The sequence below is a fragment of the Tubulanus polymorphus genome, chromosome 6 (assembly GCF_964204645.1).
Source record: "Tubulanus polymorphus chromosome 6, tnTubPoly1.2, whole genome shotgun sequence".
NCBI lineage: Eukaryota > Metazoa > Nemertea > Palaeonemertea > Tubulaniformes > Tubulanidae > Tubulanus > Tubulanus polymorphus.
The window spans coordinates 21,646,707-21,665,210 of NC_134030.1; the positions used below are offsets into that span (position 1 = coordinate 21,646,707).

The 18,504-nt window shown below is 41.5% G+C and overlaps 1 protein-coding gene across 2 annotated transcripts; it reads right to left on the bottom strand.

The window, feature by feature from the left end:
- Positions 1–1,643: 1,643 nt before the first annotated feature.
- Positions 1,644–12,796, bottom strand: LOC141906861 (monocarboxylate transporter 12-like). Of its 2 annotated transcripts, XR_012619429.1 has the most exons (8): positions 12,406–12,796; positions 10,561–10,811; positions 9,784–9,927; positions 7,467–8,579; positions 6,422–6,691; positions 5,870–5,995; positions 4,883–5,376; positions 1,644–2,977 (listed from the first exon to the last, which is right to left on the bottom strand). XR_012619429.1 is itself a non-coding variant. In XM_074796305.1 (7 exons), the coding sequence occupies exons 2-7, from the start codon at positions 10,808–10,810 to the stop codon at positions 5,177–5,179; spliced, it is 2,103 nt and encodes a 700-aa protein (XP_074652406.1). In that variant the 5' UTR covers position 10,811; positions 12,406–12,796; the 3' UTR covers positions 1,644–5,176. The 2 variants fall into 2 exon arrangements, 1 of the variants encoding a protein (XP_074652406.1); XM_074796305.1 differs by having other exon boundaries at positions 1,644–5,376.
- Between the last annotated feature and the right edge of the window lie 5,708 nt (positions 12,797–18,504).

Sequence of the window (18,504 nt, forward strand, 5' to 3'; positions counted from 1 at the left end):
ACTTCTGAAGGTCACTAGAATCATTGTCCATATCAGAATCTTATCAAAACTATACAAACTTATTTCATGCAGAAAAAACTCACAAATTTATCAGAATTAAATTGTTTCAATTCATATCCCCTGTAAAACTAGGCGTTTTTTACAACTACAAATGATTATTCTGCGGATTTTGAACCATCCATTCAAACTGAATTTGAATTTTTTAACGTCGAAGTTAAATGTTTGAAGACGAGTGACTGGCTGAGAAAATTAACCGAAGTCTTACACCTCAACCACCACACTTTTCGATAGCTCAGTTGCTGGGTCAGAGGTCACAGCTTCCATTTCCAAGGATAGTTCTTTATTTCACAGCAACTAAAGGGGTCTATTTCACACCAAACTATACTGAGAAATATTGAAAACTACATATATGAAGATTTCGGATCCAGGAAATGAAATCGTTTCTCAACCGACTTTTCAATACGATAGCTCAGTTTTCGGCCAAAGGCACCCTCAATTTTGTAAAAAAAACAATATTTCTTAACTAGACGCAAGCAGTGTTCCAAAACAAAAACGCATGCCTAGATATTGCCAAACGCTGACGCCAACCCTATGTCGGCTGTAACTCTAATCCTAGCCAAGACGCGAACCCGGGACCGCCTTCTTGACAGCCGAACATGCGAACCACTAGACCATACACCAGTAGTGACAATCAGATTTTGTAAGTTCGTCTGGTTAGTGTGGTGACTGGTGACCACTCAGTTGTGGTGACAGTGACCAGTCAGGCGTGGATACTCTTTTCAAATCTTGGCATTTCAAAGGATAAACTGATTCCACATCGTGTAATTTGTGTGAATTAATAAACAAAATTCATTGAATGATAAAACATTATTCTGTAGTTTATTTCATGACTCTTTTTTATGGCCACTGATTGGCGACCTGTGGAATGGAGCCAAATTTGGATGGGTACCCAAGACAAACCCTGGCCGCAAAGCCTCCTTGATTTCTTTGGCGGACAGGTTAACGCTCAGCGGTCACCAGTCTATACTTCTAGCCAATCAGATACGTTGTTTTGCTAGCAGGTTTTCTTTATCAATAGCACGTCTCATCTGATTGGTTAAAAATTCAAATTCCACGATTGAGAGTATAAGATATCCTCGGTGAGGACTGTTTCTTATGAAGAGGTTCCATGTGCCAATCGTCACTAGCAAGAACAACAAGACATCAAATATTCAAATTCCCTGATTGAATTATAAGATATCCCCAGTGAGGGCTTCTTCTTATCAAGAGGTTCCTTGTGCCAATCGTCACCAGCAAGAACAACATGACATCAAATATTCAAATTCTCTGACTTTCAACAAACCTGTCAGAATTCCCCGAATTTGCCTGCGGGGAAAATCAAATATGGAATTCCCCGAGCTTCAAGAACCATCGGAAAATAAGTTTTCAACTAAAGAATCGACTCATAATTTCAATAATAATAATTTTAATATCATTATCACTTTAAATAATAATCAACAAACTTGACAACAACTAATAATAATATATATATATATATATATATATATATATATATATATATATATATATATATATATATATATATATATATATATATATATATATATATATATATATATATATATATATTCTTAATCATAATAGCATCGGTCGACTAATTCGTTCTGATTATTTTAATTAATGCCATCTTTATGAGATTAAACTGTCCAGCAGCTAAAAAACAAAATCACGCTCTTCGGAAAATTCATGATATTTTTCAGGCAGAAGTATATTCGAACTAAAAAGTTGAATTCGGGGTTGGCGTGATATCTGTTGAGACAATGACTGATAATATTTGAGATCTAAAACCAAGGACCAGTTACACAGAGCATAGATTTACGTTTAAGACCGTAAACAGCTTTCAAAAACTGATCATCCACACTTCACATGTGTTCAATGCTTCATCTGAGACATTTCTAACTGAAAATGAACTACAAACACCAGATATTAGACATTTTAACAGCACACTTTCAAAAACTGATCATCCACACTTCACATGTGTTCAATGTTTCATCTGAGACATTTCTAACTGAAAATGAACTACAAACACCTGACATTTTATCAGCTCATTTTCAAAAACTGATCATCCACACTTCACATGTGTTCAGTGCTTCACCTGAGACATTTTTAATTGAAAATGAACTACAAACACCAGATATTAGACATTTTATCAGCACATTTTCAAAAACTGATCGTCCACACTTCACATGTGTTCATTGCTTCACCTGAGACATTTTTAATTGAAAATGAACTACAAACACCAAATATTAGACATTTTATCAGCACATTTTCAAAAACTGATCGTCCACACACTTCACATGTGTTCATTACTACAGACTTCTCAACACTCTAGCTGCAGATTAATATCTACTGTGTAACTGGACCCTGAGGTTGATTTAAACCACTGATGAAACTCAGTGAAATAATAATCATCACAGTTATTCATTTCACTAATTCACTATTCATCTCTTGACAGTAAAATGCAATTCAAATCTTCATTTCAAAATCGCAATTTTTGCCAGCATCAGAATTTCTTCATCTGAGAATTTTTATTGTCAGGCAAAAAAAAAACTAACAATTTTCTCTTTTATGAATATATGTGATGTAACAGGAATGTAATTTTCAGTATTTTCTAAGACCAGTCTAAACTCAGTTTGGTTCTATAATCAATCTATCAACTTAAGACCGGTCTTAGCTCATTTTGGTTCCAAAACCAATCTAACAACTTGAGATCAGTCTAAGCTTATTTGATTCTATAACCAATCTTAAAACTTAAGACCAGTCTAAGCTTATTTCAGTTCAATAGCCAATCTAACCACTTTAGACCAGTCTAAGCTCATTTTGGTTCTACAACCAATCAACCAATTTTAAGTACAACATATCTTAAATATCTTGGGAGACAGTCCCCGACACACATGCGCATTTGTTCCTTGCACGGCTAAAAATATCACAAACAAATTCATACTTTAAAACATATTTTCTACAGTTAAATAAATAAATATAAAGATTGTCTTTTAATTAATAAACAATTGATTGATAATTCAGTGGAAATGCAATTAAATACATAGTAGTAGTAAGTACATAGTAGACTGTGCTATACCCAGCGCCAGATCAACTCAAGTGCAAGCTTGAAATGGTGCATTTTTCAAAGACGCCTTCAGGCAAGCCTTTTGAGTTCTTCAATTCTCTACTCCTCAGTGGCCTTAACGCAAGCGAGTTCCCCGATTCTCAAATGGAATGAAATATTCGCGCAAGGCACCTACAGATCAGTCATTCCTGGTTTTTTAACGAGGGTTAAAGTAGCAAATTTCATATTTCAAGGAAGCGTCTGCATCACTTTCATAACCCAAATAACTGCAGACTACTCCTAAATCAGTTTATATCTCAGTAAACTGTTAATAATTCTGTCGTTTTGTAAACAAATTTCGATTTGCCAAAAATCGGGCGAAGAAAAAATCCTCTCCTGTAAAACTAAAAACATTTCATCGCCTACTTCTCGAAATTGAAGGAGTTTTAGAAGATTTTCAGCCTTTTGCCCAAATCAAAGGAGTTTCGAGCACGTTCAAAAAGAATTTTCAGTTTAGAAGGAGTTTTTAAGGAATCGAGGAGTCGTAGGGACCCGTAGGGACCCTGTCACAGCAGTCCCCGTAGGGACCCTGTCACAGCAGTCCCCGTAGGGACCCTGTCACAGCAGTCCCCGTAGGGACCCTGTCACAGCAGTCCCGATGCCACCGAGTACAGCAGAGTCTACCATCACCTCCTACTCATAAATATTCACGAATCCGCAGTTATTCGTATAAAAGCTGTGGCGTCAATACATTTTTTTTTCACTTTTCGGGAGTAAATTATCAAATTTCGATACAAAACGAAAAAAGCCTCCAAAAAAGTTATAATAAATACAAATCGCCGTTGATAAGTTGGATGATATATGTGTATATCGATTGTTATGTTTTGAAACGATGCCGTCCTTCCCCCCATGATGTCATACTACGCTTAATTTCAACTCTAACTCAAATCGACTTGATCCCAGTCGAAAAAATATCCGATTGTTCTAAATCTTGAATATAAAGTGTCAAGTTTTTTTTTCAAGAATTTTGAAATATTTCTTAACCCTTCCAGTGCTGACTAATTAATACCCTAAAGTGCTGGAGATAATTTGAACATTTTGAAAAATTCCACCGTAGTTGAATGACGGGAATACCGCTATAATGCTTCTACACCGCAGTGCGATGTATCGTTAGTCACTTATATTTAAATTCGTTTGACAGGCGCTGCCATCTTTTGCCATCTTTAAGTATAGATAACGAAACATTACTGACAACATCAATGGATGTGATGCGGTGTACTAGCAAAGTCAATCACTGATTTATACACCGCACTGCGGTGTAGACACACTGAAAGGATTAAGAAATACACACGTAAACCCTCTCCCCCTGTATCCTATGTATTAGGTGTATCGGATCTAATAATGGTCAACTTTCCCCTAGTTTTAGTAGTAAATACCTGATATAGGTCTTAATAGGACCAGCGCAGACGGACGTCCGAACTAAAACATCCTTCAATACGGTGTAAAATGGATTAAAAATCGAAGTTATAGTTCAACTGCTCGTTCTTTCTGGACCTATGTACCACCAAAACTGACTGAGCAAGGCCATCTCCATCCGCCCCCTCCCTCAAGCTAAGTAGCAATAGACATTAGCAAATTACGCGGCCTCGTGCCACACCACTCAACATAAGATATGAATTTCAATAACTAAGGAAAATCACTTAAATACACCATCACTCAATAAAATCTCTGCGGTTACTGCCTTGACTGGCGGAGGTAGAATCCATTTCGACCTACCATAGATTGAAAATCCTCTCAATCGCCAGAGCAGGAACTCTCTCAAATGGTGATATTTTGAACTCGCAAAAATCCTCAATCGCCAGAGCTGGAATCATCAGAAGCCAACATTTCGTACTCGTAAAAATCCTCGTTCCTCAATCGCAAGAGCAGGAATTCCCAAATGGCATTGTTTCGGACTTACAAAAATCCTCCATAGCCAGAGCAGGAATCTTCAACTGTCGCTAGATGAAAGAACCTCAACTGCTCCAGAGCAGGAATTCTCAGATGGCAATTTTTCAAACTGATAAAACTCTAAACTAAACACGGTTGTTGACTGTGATTGTTCATGCGTTGTTTCTCATCTTGTTCTTGCTCTTCGCGGATTTCTTGACGCCGCGCCTCCCAGCGCGCGATCCGCCGCAACGGGAAACAGATGACGCCGGCGACGACCAGCACACCGCCGGCCATGTAGAACGAGTAGTCGTAGTTACCGGTCGCGTCGAACAACGAACCTGAAATAAATAACAATAATAAATACAGCTGCAAAGCAGCGATAATGGGTTTTCTGCAAAGCGGCGATAATGGGTTTTCTGCAAAGCAGCGATAATGGGTTTTCTGCAAAGCAGCGATAATGGGTTTTCTGTCTAGCAACATCCTTAATGATGATAGTAGTAATAATAACAATCAATATAGCTGCAAAGCAGCAATAATGGGTTTTCTGTCTAGCAACATCCTGAATGATGATAGTAATAATAATAACAATCAATATAGCTGCAAAGCAGCGATAATGGGTTTTCTGTCTAGCAACATCCTTAATGATGATAAGGCTAAACAACTCAGTTAACTAAATAGATTGCATGACATATAATACGCAATTTTAAACGGGCTGAGAATGAATGCTGCTGTATTTTAAAAGAAAATTTTAAAACCGATCATGGAAATGTATTTTTCGAGGTTGTCCAATCGCATCGCCCTTGTCCCTTCCTTCCCCCCGCGGGTACGTACCGGCTATCGGGGCTCCGATGAACGTGGACAGACCTTGACACAGAGTGACCAAACCAAACGCGCTTGTTAGTTTCTCGAGACCCATCAGTTCAACCATAATTATCGATCTCAACGACACAAACGCAGCTGAAAACACAAATACAACATTCAATTTTTCAATGTTAAAAAAACCGAATGAACAGAACTTTATACGAGAAAATATGTTTTCTTTACATTACGCTAGCGAGCGTATCAAAAATGCAGTACCGGCACACACTACTAGATGGCGTGACTTAACAGGCAGTTTTAAACACAGCAACACCTTGTGGACGTTCACTTGCCACAAGTGGAATCCTCTATTGCAGCAGAAGTTGATGACCTACTGCACACTAGCGACACCTGGTGGATGCTCACTTGCGACAAGTGGAATCCTCTATTGCAGCAGTAGTTGATGTCCTACTGCACACTAGCGACACCTGGTGGATCCTCACTAGCCACAAGTGGCATCTTCTATTGCAGCAGTAGTTAATGATCTACTACACACAAGCGACACCTGGTGGGCGAGATACTTACCGATGCACATTCCGAAGACACAAGCATACACGGTCAGTAACGGGTAATTAACGCAGAACGGAACGAGAACGGTAGCGACGCCACCTATTACCAGCGCGACGTTATTAATCAGCAGACAATCGGCCCACGGTTGATCGGATACCCAGCCGCTGACGACCCGCCCGACCGTGTTCGTGATACCGAGTATCGACAGCAGGAAAGCCGCCCGTTCGGTATCGATCTCCAGTTGCTTAGCGACGGCGGGCAGGAAAATAAACGGCACAAAGAAACCTGCAAGTAACCGAAAAGATCTTTTATATTCAGTATATTCATTAAGAAATACGGATTCCGAAAATGTGCTAAATTTCTAAGGGGATAATCCTCCATTTAACAAATCTGTTTCAGCACATATTGCGATGACCTCAACAGAACGACCGGGATCCTAGAATCTTATGACCCTAGCATCCTTCCCTGTGTCCCTCTGCCTCTTTTAACTCCACAAAAATTTCACCCTCTCCACAGGCGGCCACCCTTTCACTTTTTGCATCCAATGCTCTCAAAATCAGCCGCTCATTACGATATCTGCTGTACTACTACACATCAAAGTCGATTATTGCTATGGAGAGGATAGCAGCGATATCACACGTAAAACACTGGACTGCACCAAAATTCAGCTTAATTTTCGAGTCGCTTCGACTTTTCAGCAACCACTATCAGGACAGCCACATTCATTCGACTTGTTTTTACCCTGACTATTCCATGACATGGAGCATTGTTTTCCCTGACTTTATCTTTATCTGCTAAGAATTCAATCAATTAAAACAATCAAATACCGTTTACGTAACACATATGGAAACTCTTTGATTTTACGCACAATCTACAAACAAGTTTTCCAACAAATAAACACTTTTCTCCCAATATAACTTTTCCTTGATTTTGATCATTTTCTACAAAATTCCCCGACTCTTTTGAAGAAAAGAAAATTCCCCGATAATCAGGTAAGTGGCAACCCTGACTACGTTATACATCTGCTAAAGAATGACGGCAACCGTAGCTAACAACTTACCGATCATACAGAGAAAACAGCACAATCCGTAAACGAGAAACGTCAAACTGGCGAGTAAACTAAAATCGAACATTCCCGCGAACATCGCTTTAACGGCCCTGCACCGACCGGCTGGTTCCGACGTACCGTCGACGGACTCATCCAGCGCCAAGTCCGGTATCGTAGTGATACTGCGCACGTACGACTCGACGTCCGGCTGCGCCTGGAACTCGGGCAGACGACTGACCGAGCCGGCGTAGAATATATCGCGACGGTACAGAGGGCGCCGCATGTCGAGTTCGATGCGCTCGATGTCACGGCACGAGCGATGCGAGTGAATCCAAACGTCGTCGCAACTACGAAACAACAAACAGTGATCGGCCGCGCTCGCCGCAGCCTGCCCCGGCGCCGACGCCTTCTCGTTCTCCGATACGGCGCGTACGCGACATCTCCGGCGCGTCGACGCCACCGCCGGCGGCTGTTTACCGTCCACCATATCCCCGGCGCTCAAGAATAGTTTATTCGCGCTGCCCGAGGTGGCGCTACCACCCAATTCTTCTTTAATGCGCGTCAGAAGCGGGTTTTTCGGCGCCGAGAGACGATTCGCGTCTTTGTTGAAGTCGTCGTTTGTTTCGACAAATGCTTCTAATGGGAACATGGCTCCATCTGGTGACGGGAACGTGGCATCATCCGATGACGGGAACGCTCCGCCGTCTGCTATCGGAAAGGCAACTCCGTCACCGTCATCTTGATGGTGCGGGCTACAATCGGGTGTCGAATCGCCCGCTACCGAATTTGGCACGTAGATTATCTTACCCTCGCCCGCGTCCAGCTCGGGCGAACTCGGGCTCGACGACGTCGGCGACTCGACGCCCGCGACGGGCACGTCCGGGCCCGGCTCGAGCGGGCGGAACAACGCGCCGGCGACGCAGCCGTTCAACACGACGCCCGCCACGATCCAGGTGGCGCCCTTCCAGTTGTATTCGTCGAGCAGATACTTGACGAGCGGCGCGAAGATGAAGACGCCGATACCGGAGCCGCAGACGGCGATACCGGTCGCGAGCGCTCGACGCTTCTCGAAATAAAACCCGACCATCACGATCGAGGGCAGATACATCAAACCAAATCCAAAACCTACGAAAAAAACAAAAAACAGAAAATCAGAAAGTGAACAGTCAGCGGTCTAGACCAGGGGCCGGTTCCATAGACAGGACTTAGACTTAAGACCAGTCTAAGACCAACTTAGTTTTATAGCCAATCTAACAGCTTAAGACCAGTCTTAAGATTTAAGACCACTTTTGGACTTAAGTCTTGACTATGGAACCGGTCCCCTAGTAAGTGACTGCACCCTGTTGATATTGACCAGTCTCAAATTCAAACCGGGTTGAATTGATAATTACCTAAGTCGCAATTCAGGTAATTAAGGGAATTAATAGCGACGTGTTGGGACAGCGGAAAAAAGTAAGGCAGTCTAGACCAGGGGCCAGTTGCATAGTCATGGCATAGACTTAAGACTAGTCTAAGACCAACTTAGTTCTATAACCAATCTAACAACTTAAGACCAGTCTTAAGATTTAAGACCAATTATGGACTTAAGTCACAACTGTGCAACTGGCCCCAGGGGCTTAGACTAAAGTCATGGCTTAGACTAAAGACCACTCTATGACCAACTTAGTTCTATAGCCGATCTAACAACTTAAGACCAGTCTTAAGATTTAAGACCACTTTCGGACTTAAGTCACGACTGTGCAACTGGCCTATGGGTCCTTTCAGATGGGTCATCCCTGGAGGAGGTCCTAACTGTACTGATTCATTTTGAGCATACAACTTAAATTTCTTATCGCCAATTTCTCAAAAATTGAACGAGTTTTAAAGATGTTTCAGGCATTTTGCTCAAATTAAAGGAGTTTCCTTTAAAAACGCATTTTCTATTTAGGAGTTTAAAGCTGTACGGTTCCATAGTCGAGAGACTTCAGCTCAAAAGTGGTCTCGAATCTCAAGACTGGTCTTAAGTTGGTTGGTTATAGAACTTCGGTCTTTGATTGTTGTCAAGTCAAAAATTATTTTTTGAAATTTTGGGGGGCCCTAACGACCCCAGAATTACTAGATCATCAGAAACCATCGGAAGAGATCATCAGAGACCCTCTAGAAGTATGAAAACCCGTTATTTTTTTAAATTAAGTTAGCACAGGCTAGCGATTTGAAATTCATTAAGTTAGCACGCAAAGAGTTAAGTCATAATCATGGAACAGACATCAGACTTCAAAGATTCTTAATTCTCATATGAAAATCTTGCAGAAAATTTTCATGAATTTCAAAACTATTTTCAAGCACTCACCTCCTAAAGCGCCGTAAATACAAATCAGAACGTCGATGTTCGGAGACAGCACGCTCAACGAGAATGCTAGCGACGCAACAATACTACCGACAATCGTTACCACGCGACAACCAAATTTATTCGCCAGACCACTAACCACCGGACCTGCCAAAAAAAAATTATATCAACAATTCAACTCACTTACCAGGGATGCATTTTGAAATGAAGGGTTCAGTTTATCTCCAAAACTTGCAGTTAAAATTAGTTCATTTTCAAATCAAGACTCAAAGTTTGACTGGACTGCAATCGTAGAACTGGGTTCTGAACTGTGGAACTGGGTCCTGAACTGTAGAACTGGGTCCTGAACTGTGGAACTAGATACAGAACTGTGGAACTGGATTCACAACTGTGGAACTGGATACAGAACTATGTCCAAAACTGTGGAATTGGGTTCAGAACTGTATAGAACTGGGTTCAGAACTGTGGAACTGGGTTCAGAAATGTGAAACTGGATTCCGAAATGTGAAACTGGATTCAGAACTGTGGAACTGGATACAGCACTGTGGAACTGGATACAAAACTGTGGAACTGGATACAGCACTGTGGAACTGGGTAGAGAACTGTGGAACTGGATCCTGAACTGTGGAACTGGATACAGAACTATGTCCAAAACTGTGGAATTGGGTTCAGAACTGTATAGAACTGGGTTCAGAACTGTGGAACTGGGTTCAGAACTGTATAGAACTGGGTTCAGAAATGTGAGACTGGATCCTGAACTGTGTATAAAGTGATACTCACCCATAGATAAATACATTCCGTTTAACACAGATCCGACGATTGCTGTTTTACCCAAACTCTCTCCGTAATAATCAATAAATTCGATCATGAATAATCCGAATGAGAAGCAGACGCCGTCGACGAGAACGTTTACGAGAAACGACGCGAACGCCACAACCCAACCCCACCCACCATCCGGTGGTATCGGTGGCGATGGTATAACCGGCGCGCCTTTCTTGTTGTGCGTACAGCTGGTGTTGTTCTCTGCCATCCTGGAATTAAAAAAAACGGGAAACAAATGATGATTATGTTTCATGTTAAAAAGACTTACCGGGTACTGTACATCGGTGCCAGTTTCTAGTTACAGTTGAACTTCGTGTTCATTTCTGATGTTTTAATTGGAGTCAAATTTTGAACTGTGGAACTGGATCCAGAACTGTGGAACTGAGTCCTGTTCTGTGGAACCGAGATCAGAACTGTGGAACTGAGTCCTGTTCTGTGGAACTGAGTTCAAAACTGTGGAACTGAGTCCTGTTAAGTGGAACTGAGTCCTGTTCTGTGGAACTGAGTCCTGTTCAGTGGAACTGAGTCCTGTTCAGTGGAACTGAGTCCTGTTCTGTGGAACTGAGTTCAGAACTGTGGAACTGACTTCAATACTGTGGAACTGAGTCCTGAACTGTGGAACTGACTTCAATACTGTGGAACTGAGTCCTGAACTGTGGAAGTGGATCCGGGATCTGGTTTCACAGTTGTGAGTTAGAGTTAACTTTTAGTTTAAGTTAGTGCATTTTCAATGTTTTATTTAACTCACAACTGTGGAACTGGACACTGGAGTCCAAACTGTGGAAATGGGTTCATAAAACTGTGGAACTAAATCCTGAACTGTGTAACTAGAACCAAAATTAAATAAGAGCGGTCTGAAAAGTACCTCCTGCATTTTAAGACAGCAAAAAATAAATGAAACGACCAATTTTTTTATCATTGAATACCAATGAGTTCATCGAGATAAGAGCTAGGCCTATAGTATACATACATGGCCTAGATGTAGAGATAATAATTCGTGACCTGCCGGTCTATAAGGGGGTCAAAGGTCTAAACTCCTAAATTCTTCCACTATGAAACTTGTGACATTTGGGTAGGCCTAATACCAGATCATCCCACAGGACGGAGCCACCGGGCACTTGGAATTTTACAGACTTTATGCCAAGCGCAAAAGTATCAGGAGACTTTAGTGACAGGGCCTATACCCTAATCCCCTCACCAAGGGATCAGTTATTTAGATTTCAGACCAGTTTAAGCTCATTTCAGTTCTATGGCCACCGGCAACCTAATAACTTAAGACCAGTTTAAGCTCATCTTAGTTCTATAGTTAATCTAACAGCTAATCTGAAGGCCGCGAGCGGGTCCCCAAAGCTGCCTTGTCGAAACGGAAAAGTGTCAAACTTTGTTAGGTTTAGGGTTAGGCTTTCGATATGGTTAGGGTCTGGAGGTCTAGGGTCCGTTTTACAGCTAGGATGATAGGGTTAGGATTAGGATTAGGTTGCGAGTGCCGTAGTTAAAACATTCCGTAGACTTCCATGAGTGTCAGTGGTCTAGTGGAAAGAGGCTAGCAATATTCCGGCTCGGGTTCGAACTCTGTCCGCTCTATTTTTTCTAACTCTGTTCTCCACACTTTCCTTGAATTTTCTAAGTGGCGCACCTCAGTGCGCATGCGCGGCGTAAATCAGCCAATCAGAGCGTACCATTATTAGCAAAATAGCATTAGGCCTATCAAGATCAGGAATAATGCCAAAATATTGGCAATCACCTTCCATATAGTAAGTTAAAATGAAAAAATTCAGTGAGTGATCTTTTATTAGCGCTTACCTGGTTCTTCCTTCTCTGTTTCTTTTCTCAAATTAATTGCTCTTTCCGATCAGATCAGATTTTGGTCCACAGAGATAGGGTTGGGGTCCAAATTAGGTCCGACCAGCGCCGTGCTGCACGGCACAAATCACAATTCGATTTTCTTGGGCGAAGAACACAAAGAGGCCGGTCGGTGATGTTGGCCTAGAACTTGAAGACAAGGGGACCAACCACGGCACCTGTCACTAGGGGGCGCCACGGGTTTAGGAATCCTTTGAGATTGAAAGTGTCATCTTCGTTCCGCCGTGACGATCTGAACTGACTGACGACGCCTGTTGACCTGGTATGACCTGACCCGGTCGTCTACTAGTAGTGGTCAATCAGCTGTCATCCGGCTTCCCAGGGTCCCTATTAGGTGCTAATCAGCATAGTCAGGTTTAAAATCCCACCAGGTGGCGGTAACGCACGGAAATATAGACTGGTTACCGGTTTCTATCTCCCAGGCTACCAGTCTAATATTTTATCATAGGCGTTTTTACAAGCATTCGATTTTTGCGATCGATCGCAGAAACGCATTAACGAGCACCGATATTTCACGATCGGCGTTTTTACGAACACGATTTTCGATCGATTTTTGCGATCGACCAACTCGCTCGGAGCGATTTGATTTCCAAGATGGCGGCACCGGTAGTTGACGTAGATGCAATCTTTTTCTCAACGTCGCCATGTTTATGTCATGTGATTAGCCAAAACCATCGTCATTTTTACGAACGCTCGATTCGACCGCACGCGGCACGATCGGAGCAAATCGTTCACGAAATCGATTACGAAAAATCGGATGCTCGTAAAAACGCCTTGGGCTATGGGCGGGTGGTTTACTGGTAGGGTCGGGCTATGGGACGATTAACCGGCCAGATCTGGCTTTAAACCGAGAAGGCCTTCGTGCCAGTGGTGCATCCGACCATCGTGGCCCCTGATCCACTTGAGCTCGAAAGACGCCGGTCCTCGACCCGGCAGCTAGCCTGGAACTGAAGTGATTATAACAGTATGACCCGGCGGCTGCGGAGAAACAAGGCTTTATTCAGGGCTGTAGCTAGCATTTAGGGGGCAGAACCCGAAAAGGGGCACTGGTACTAAGATATAACCCTATGAATAATATTTGGGAAAAGGGCACTTTTCCAAAATTTCTTGGCAACTGCCCCTGCTAAATACGGACCCCTGTTTCTATCTAGCACCGATTCAAAACAAACAACTATTAAACAAGCTTTATTATCTTTCGTTACAAACAGATACGTCTGAAATTGGTTTAACAAACGAACAACATTGATTAGGTTGGTTTACCGAAAAACTTTACAGGATTCATCCAATGAAAAATGTTGCAAATTCAATCATCTGTTGTCATAATTTACAATATTTTCCAACAACATATTACTTGATCGATAAAAACCGAAAAAAATTGGACAATGACATCATGAGACCGAGGACACACTGCTCATATCGATAAAACCTTAATGAACAAGTTAATCAGCATTTTATAAATCATTGAAAAACAACATTTTATTCAATTATACCTTGATGAAGACAATTTTGAGATACGAAAAAAACATATTGAAAAAATGGACATCATAATAAGCAACGCCAAATTGTAAGTTTCTGCTGTGAACCATCAAAGAAATTTGAAAACGACTGATCTTCGTCTGGCCTCTACCCCTAGACCTGTCTGGTATGGTTGAACCTGCCAGGAGATATTATACCCCCACCAGCATAGCTCTCAGGATCATATGGAGGCACACAAGCTACTACACCACGTCAAGGTGTCAGTCACGTAGTAGGAGACCGTTTATAAAGTTAGTTATATAGCAAAGCTATTTCAACAAAGAGTAAATAAAACCTTCAAAAATTTTCTTTTTGTGCGTGTACTTTACAAACGATCCCTTAGTAATTTAAGTCCTCATCTTCCATAAAACAATTATATTCACGTAAGTGAATCGGTGGGTGCTACTTCAATGAAAGCTTGGTCTTTCATCAGTTATTTAAAGCATTCTATTAGTTATTATTTAGTATGTTTTTTTTAATTTAGTTGTTTTTGGTTTATGCATGAACTCATGAGTCCATGGTTTATGGTTATTTGTTTGTTTATTTTGTTTATTACTAACTGAGCTCATAGAATGCTTTAAAAATAACAACAGAAAAGATCTCGAGATGCTGGCGTACTTAGAGGAGGTTGTTTTATGATAATGAAGAACCTTATATACTAAACATGTTATAAAATTATGTTTTACATTCTTTTTAATTATAAAATACACAATACAAATACCAGATTTTAGTAAGTCCTCACATCCATAAAACAATTAGTATTCACGTGTAGAGTGAATCATCGGTGGACATTTCAATGAAAGCTTGATCTTTCATCAGTTATTCATTCAAAACATTCTATCATATCAGCCATATTTCGGTGTGTTTAATTTAGTTTTAGTTGATGGTTATTTCTTTGTTTATTACTAACTGAGCCGATAGAATGCTTTTAAAATAACAACAAGAAAAGATCTCAAGTTGCTGGTATACTTAGAGGAGGTTGTTCTATGAATGAATGGACCTTACGTATTTACTAAACATGGTACATCATATTGATGAATATCTGATTACCTGGTAAAAGCCTGATTTATATCAATTGATATCGATTATATCCAGATTTCACACTCACATTTATTTAATTCCATCACAATCATACCGCATTCACACTGTTAAAGGGGCCCCGTTTACAAAAGCGCTATAACGTCACTGCAGTTCCTGAATCATTGTTTATAATCCACTATCGTCTTTGCAGCTCCTGGATCAATGTTAATGAAATCCATGTTTGCAGCTCCTGAATCAATGTAGAAACTATCACCATAGAAGAAATCCACGGTTGAGTCTCGCTACAAGCTCCAGGATGAAGAAACTTGAGTTCATTTGAGTAGACCTGGAAATAGAAGAATCAGAGACGACAGAAGTATGTTGATTGTTGGGGGTTAGAGGCGAGGGTACTCGGGAGGGGGCGTTAGGAGGTCTTTGAGACTCCGGTGTTTGGTTTGTAGACAGTAGCTACCTGTTGGGAGTGAAAGAGGGTTTGATTATGAAATCGGAAATCGAAGTACAGATATAGTTGTGTGATCGGTAGTCAAATTTACAGAAATTGTCGGAAAAATCGAAGTACATACGGTAATTATTGAAAATTATTGAAATCTACCCGGCAGCTAACCGTCAGGCCCATTATGATGACACAGAAATGATATATCAACTTAGCTTTATTCGTGATGCCAGGTTCAGTTTTGACGGGGCTCTTCAGGCTGGTGCTTGATGATGCTGTGGTGGCGTCTTCATGGGCTGTCTCTACGGCGGTTGAATCTGCGACATCTTTGTGTGTTGGATCTCGTGGTGCCTCGATGTCGGGTTGACGGAGGTCTTTGAGTAGACCTGGAAATAGAAGAATCAGAGACGACAGAAGTATGTTGATTGCAACTTCCCTAGCAGCTATCCCTCAGGGCTTGCATGATAACCCAGAAATGACAAATAAACTTAGCTTTATGTGATGTCTTCACGGGCTGTCGTCAGATCCCAGCGGCGGTTGAATTCCTGGAATCTTTTCTTTTTTCTTCGTCGTCTTCCTGGCATCTTCGTCATCGTTTTCTTCAGGTCAACCTGAAATGAGAGAAAAGAGAGAACGGAGATGAAAACCTGGTACGGAACAAAACTAATGTCCGAAAGCGTTGGCTCCCCGGCGCCGGTCACGTGCCGAGAACGACAGCTGACGAGTCAGCCAGGAAACACTCGTCCCTACGTGCCTTCGCACGGGGAACGCAAACCAGGGCTCCAACACCTCACATTCACCTACCTACAGGATGTGCCGGGCAGCATCAATAACTGACACATCTACCAGATCGCTAAAGACAAAAGAGAGTAGCGCTAACTGAGTCGAACTAGAGTTAACTAGTTGCCGATCGAGAACAAATAGAAGTGCCCGGAAAACCAAAGGTCAACAATGGCCAGAACTAGAGTTAACTAGTTGCCGGAGAACAACTCAGGAGAGAAGTTCTGCCGGAAAACCAGGGCGACCAATGGCCAGAACTAGAGTCACTCTAGTTGCCGGAGAACAACTCAGGAGAGAAGTTCTGCCGGAAAACCAAAGGTCAACAATGGCCAGAACTAGAGTTAACTAGTTGCCGGAGAACAACTCAGGAGGGAAGTTCTGCCGGAAAACCAAGGCGACCAATGGCCAGTTAACTAGTTGCCGGAACACAACTACAGTCCTGCCGGAAGGGTGACCAGTATCACACCACTCAATCTTTTACCCTTAGTAATCCGATAGATTCGACAGTCATTGACGTCACTCAGTACACACTGTAGGCAGATAATGATGCGAGGCATTGTCGTCCTGGTTTGCATTCCCTGTGCGAGGGCACATAGAGACATTATTTCCTGGCCGACTCTTTCCTGACGTTCTTGACAAGTGACCGGCGAAGGGGAGCTGACGCTTTTGGACATTAGTTTTGTTCCAGCAAACGTTGAAATTCGACAGAGAAATCGGCCCTGAAAAATAGAACGGGTTAAAGCTGAAAAATAGAACGGATTAATTAACACAGAACAGTACAGGACAGCACGGAGACGAACAGTAACACATAAAACATAAAGACGTCGTTCCTCAGGAAGCAGGAACAGGAGCGGGAGCGGGAGCGCAGCGAAGATCGCCAGGAGGAGAATCCACGGTAGCATGTTCACAGTGTGAGTAAGCTGAGGTGAATGACTGGCCTAGCGATTCTACTTACTGTCGACCGGTGGTGTATTTCAATATTGACCAATAGGCAGCCGCGCTGTTTGTCTCTTATTGTGAATGGGGGGTTTACTGAAGTTTGCGGAACGTTACGCCGAGTACACACGCGACGTCACCTCTGTATACATCCAGCATATAAACCAGACACGGGTCCCATTCAGATATTGATCTATAGAAATATCTCTGAATTGTCGAAGTAACCGCATGATAAAACACTGGACGCGGCGTCACCTTTATACACTCGGCATAGGCCTATACTATAGTATATGGCATAATCTTTAGCTAGGCCACGCAAAGAAATACCCTGTTTCTCATCAGCTTTTTTGGAAAAGTGACGAGGTTGGCAGGTTTTTATTTTGACCCTTCTTTAAAATGTAAATAAAAAGCCTCATTCAAAATTCCAGAAGTGACGAGGGTCTGGAATTCCTCAAGGGCCATACGACTTACGAGTTACGAATTACGAGTTACGTTTTACGAATTACGACTTACGTTTTACGAGTTACTAATACATTTCCTTCAATACGTTACGACTTAAGATTTACGACTTACGTTTTACGAATTACACGGCTTCAGATCCGAAGGGCGCGTTATTCAAAAAACGGGACTTCGGAATGAACTCGAATTGTCATTCCAAACAGAATAATAATTAACAAAAGTATCTATTGTAGATAGTGAGATCACGGCAGAAAATCCTGCGCGGTGACCAGCCGGTCGGTACGGCGTCAAAATCTATCAAATGTTGACAAAATTAAATTACGCACACTGCGCACGAGACGATCTTCATTTCAATAGACTCTTAGCTGGAAATGACTTTTTAAAAGCCACGGGGCGGTGATATAATTTGACCCTCAGTGATCCCGATCCCTATAAAACAAGTCTTTTTTATGTTTTCAACAATTTAGAAATGTTTATCTAAGGTAGAAAGTCTAGATAATTCAAAATCCAAAGAAGCAAAAACAGTACAAATCTCATTTTAATAATATGTATTATATTAATTCTATCGAACGTTTTCGGGAGTTACATTATCCCTTCTTCAGGCATAGCGCAAGTGATTACATTTACATATCATACTGGTATTTATATAGAATAAGACGAAGTTAATTACAAACAATTTCAAATTACTGAGTTACAGGATAATTATGATATAAAGATAATTTATTACACACAATATGAATTACTGAGTGAAGATATTTGACTAGTAGTTAATTATCTAAAAACATTGAGAATGAATCCTGACCCGTGTTCGAATAGTTGTTGTTGATTAAGGGAGGGCTGTTGAGTTTTGATAAAAAGTGCTTTTCTAATTTTGC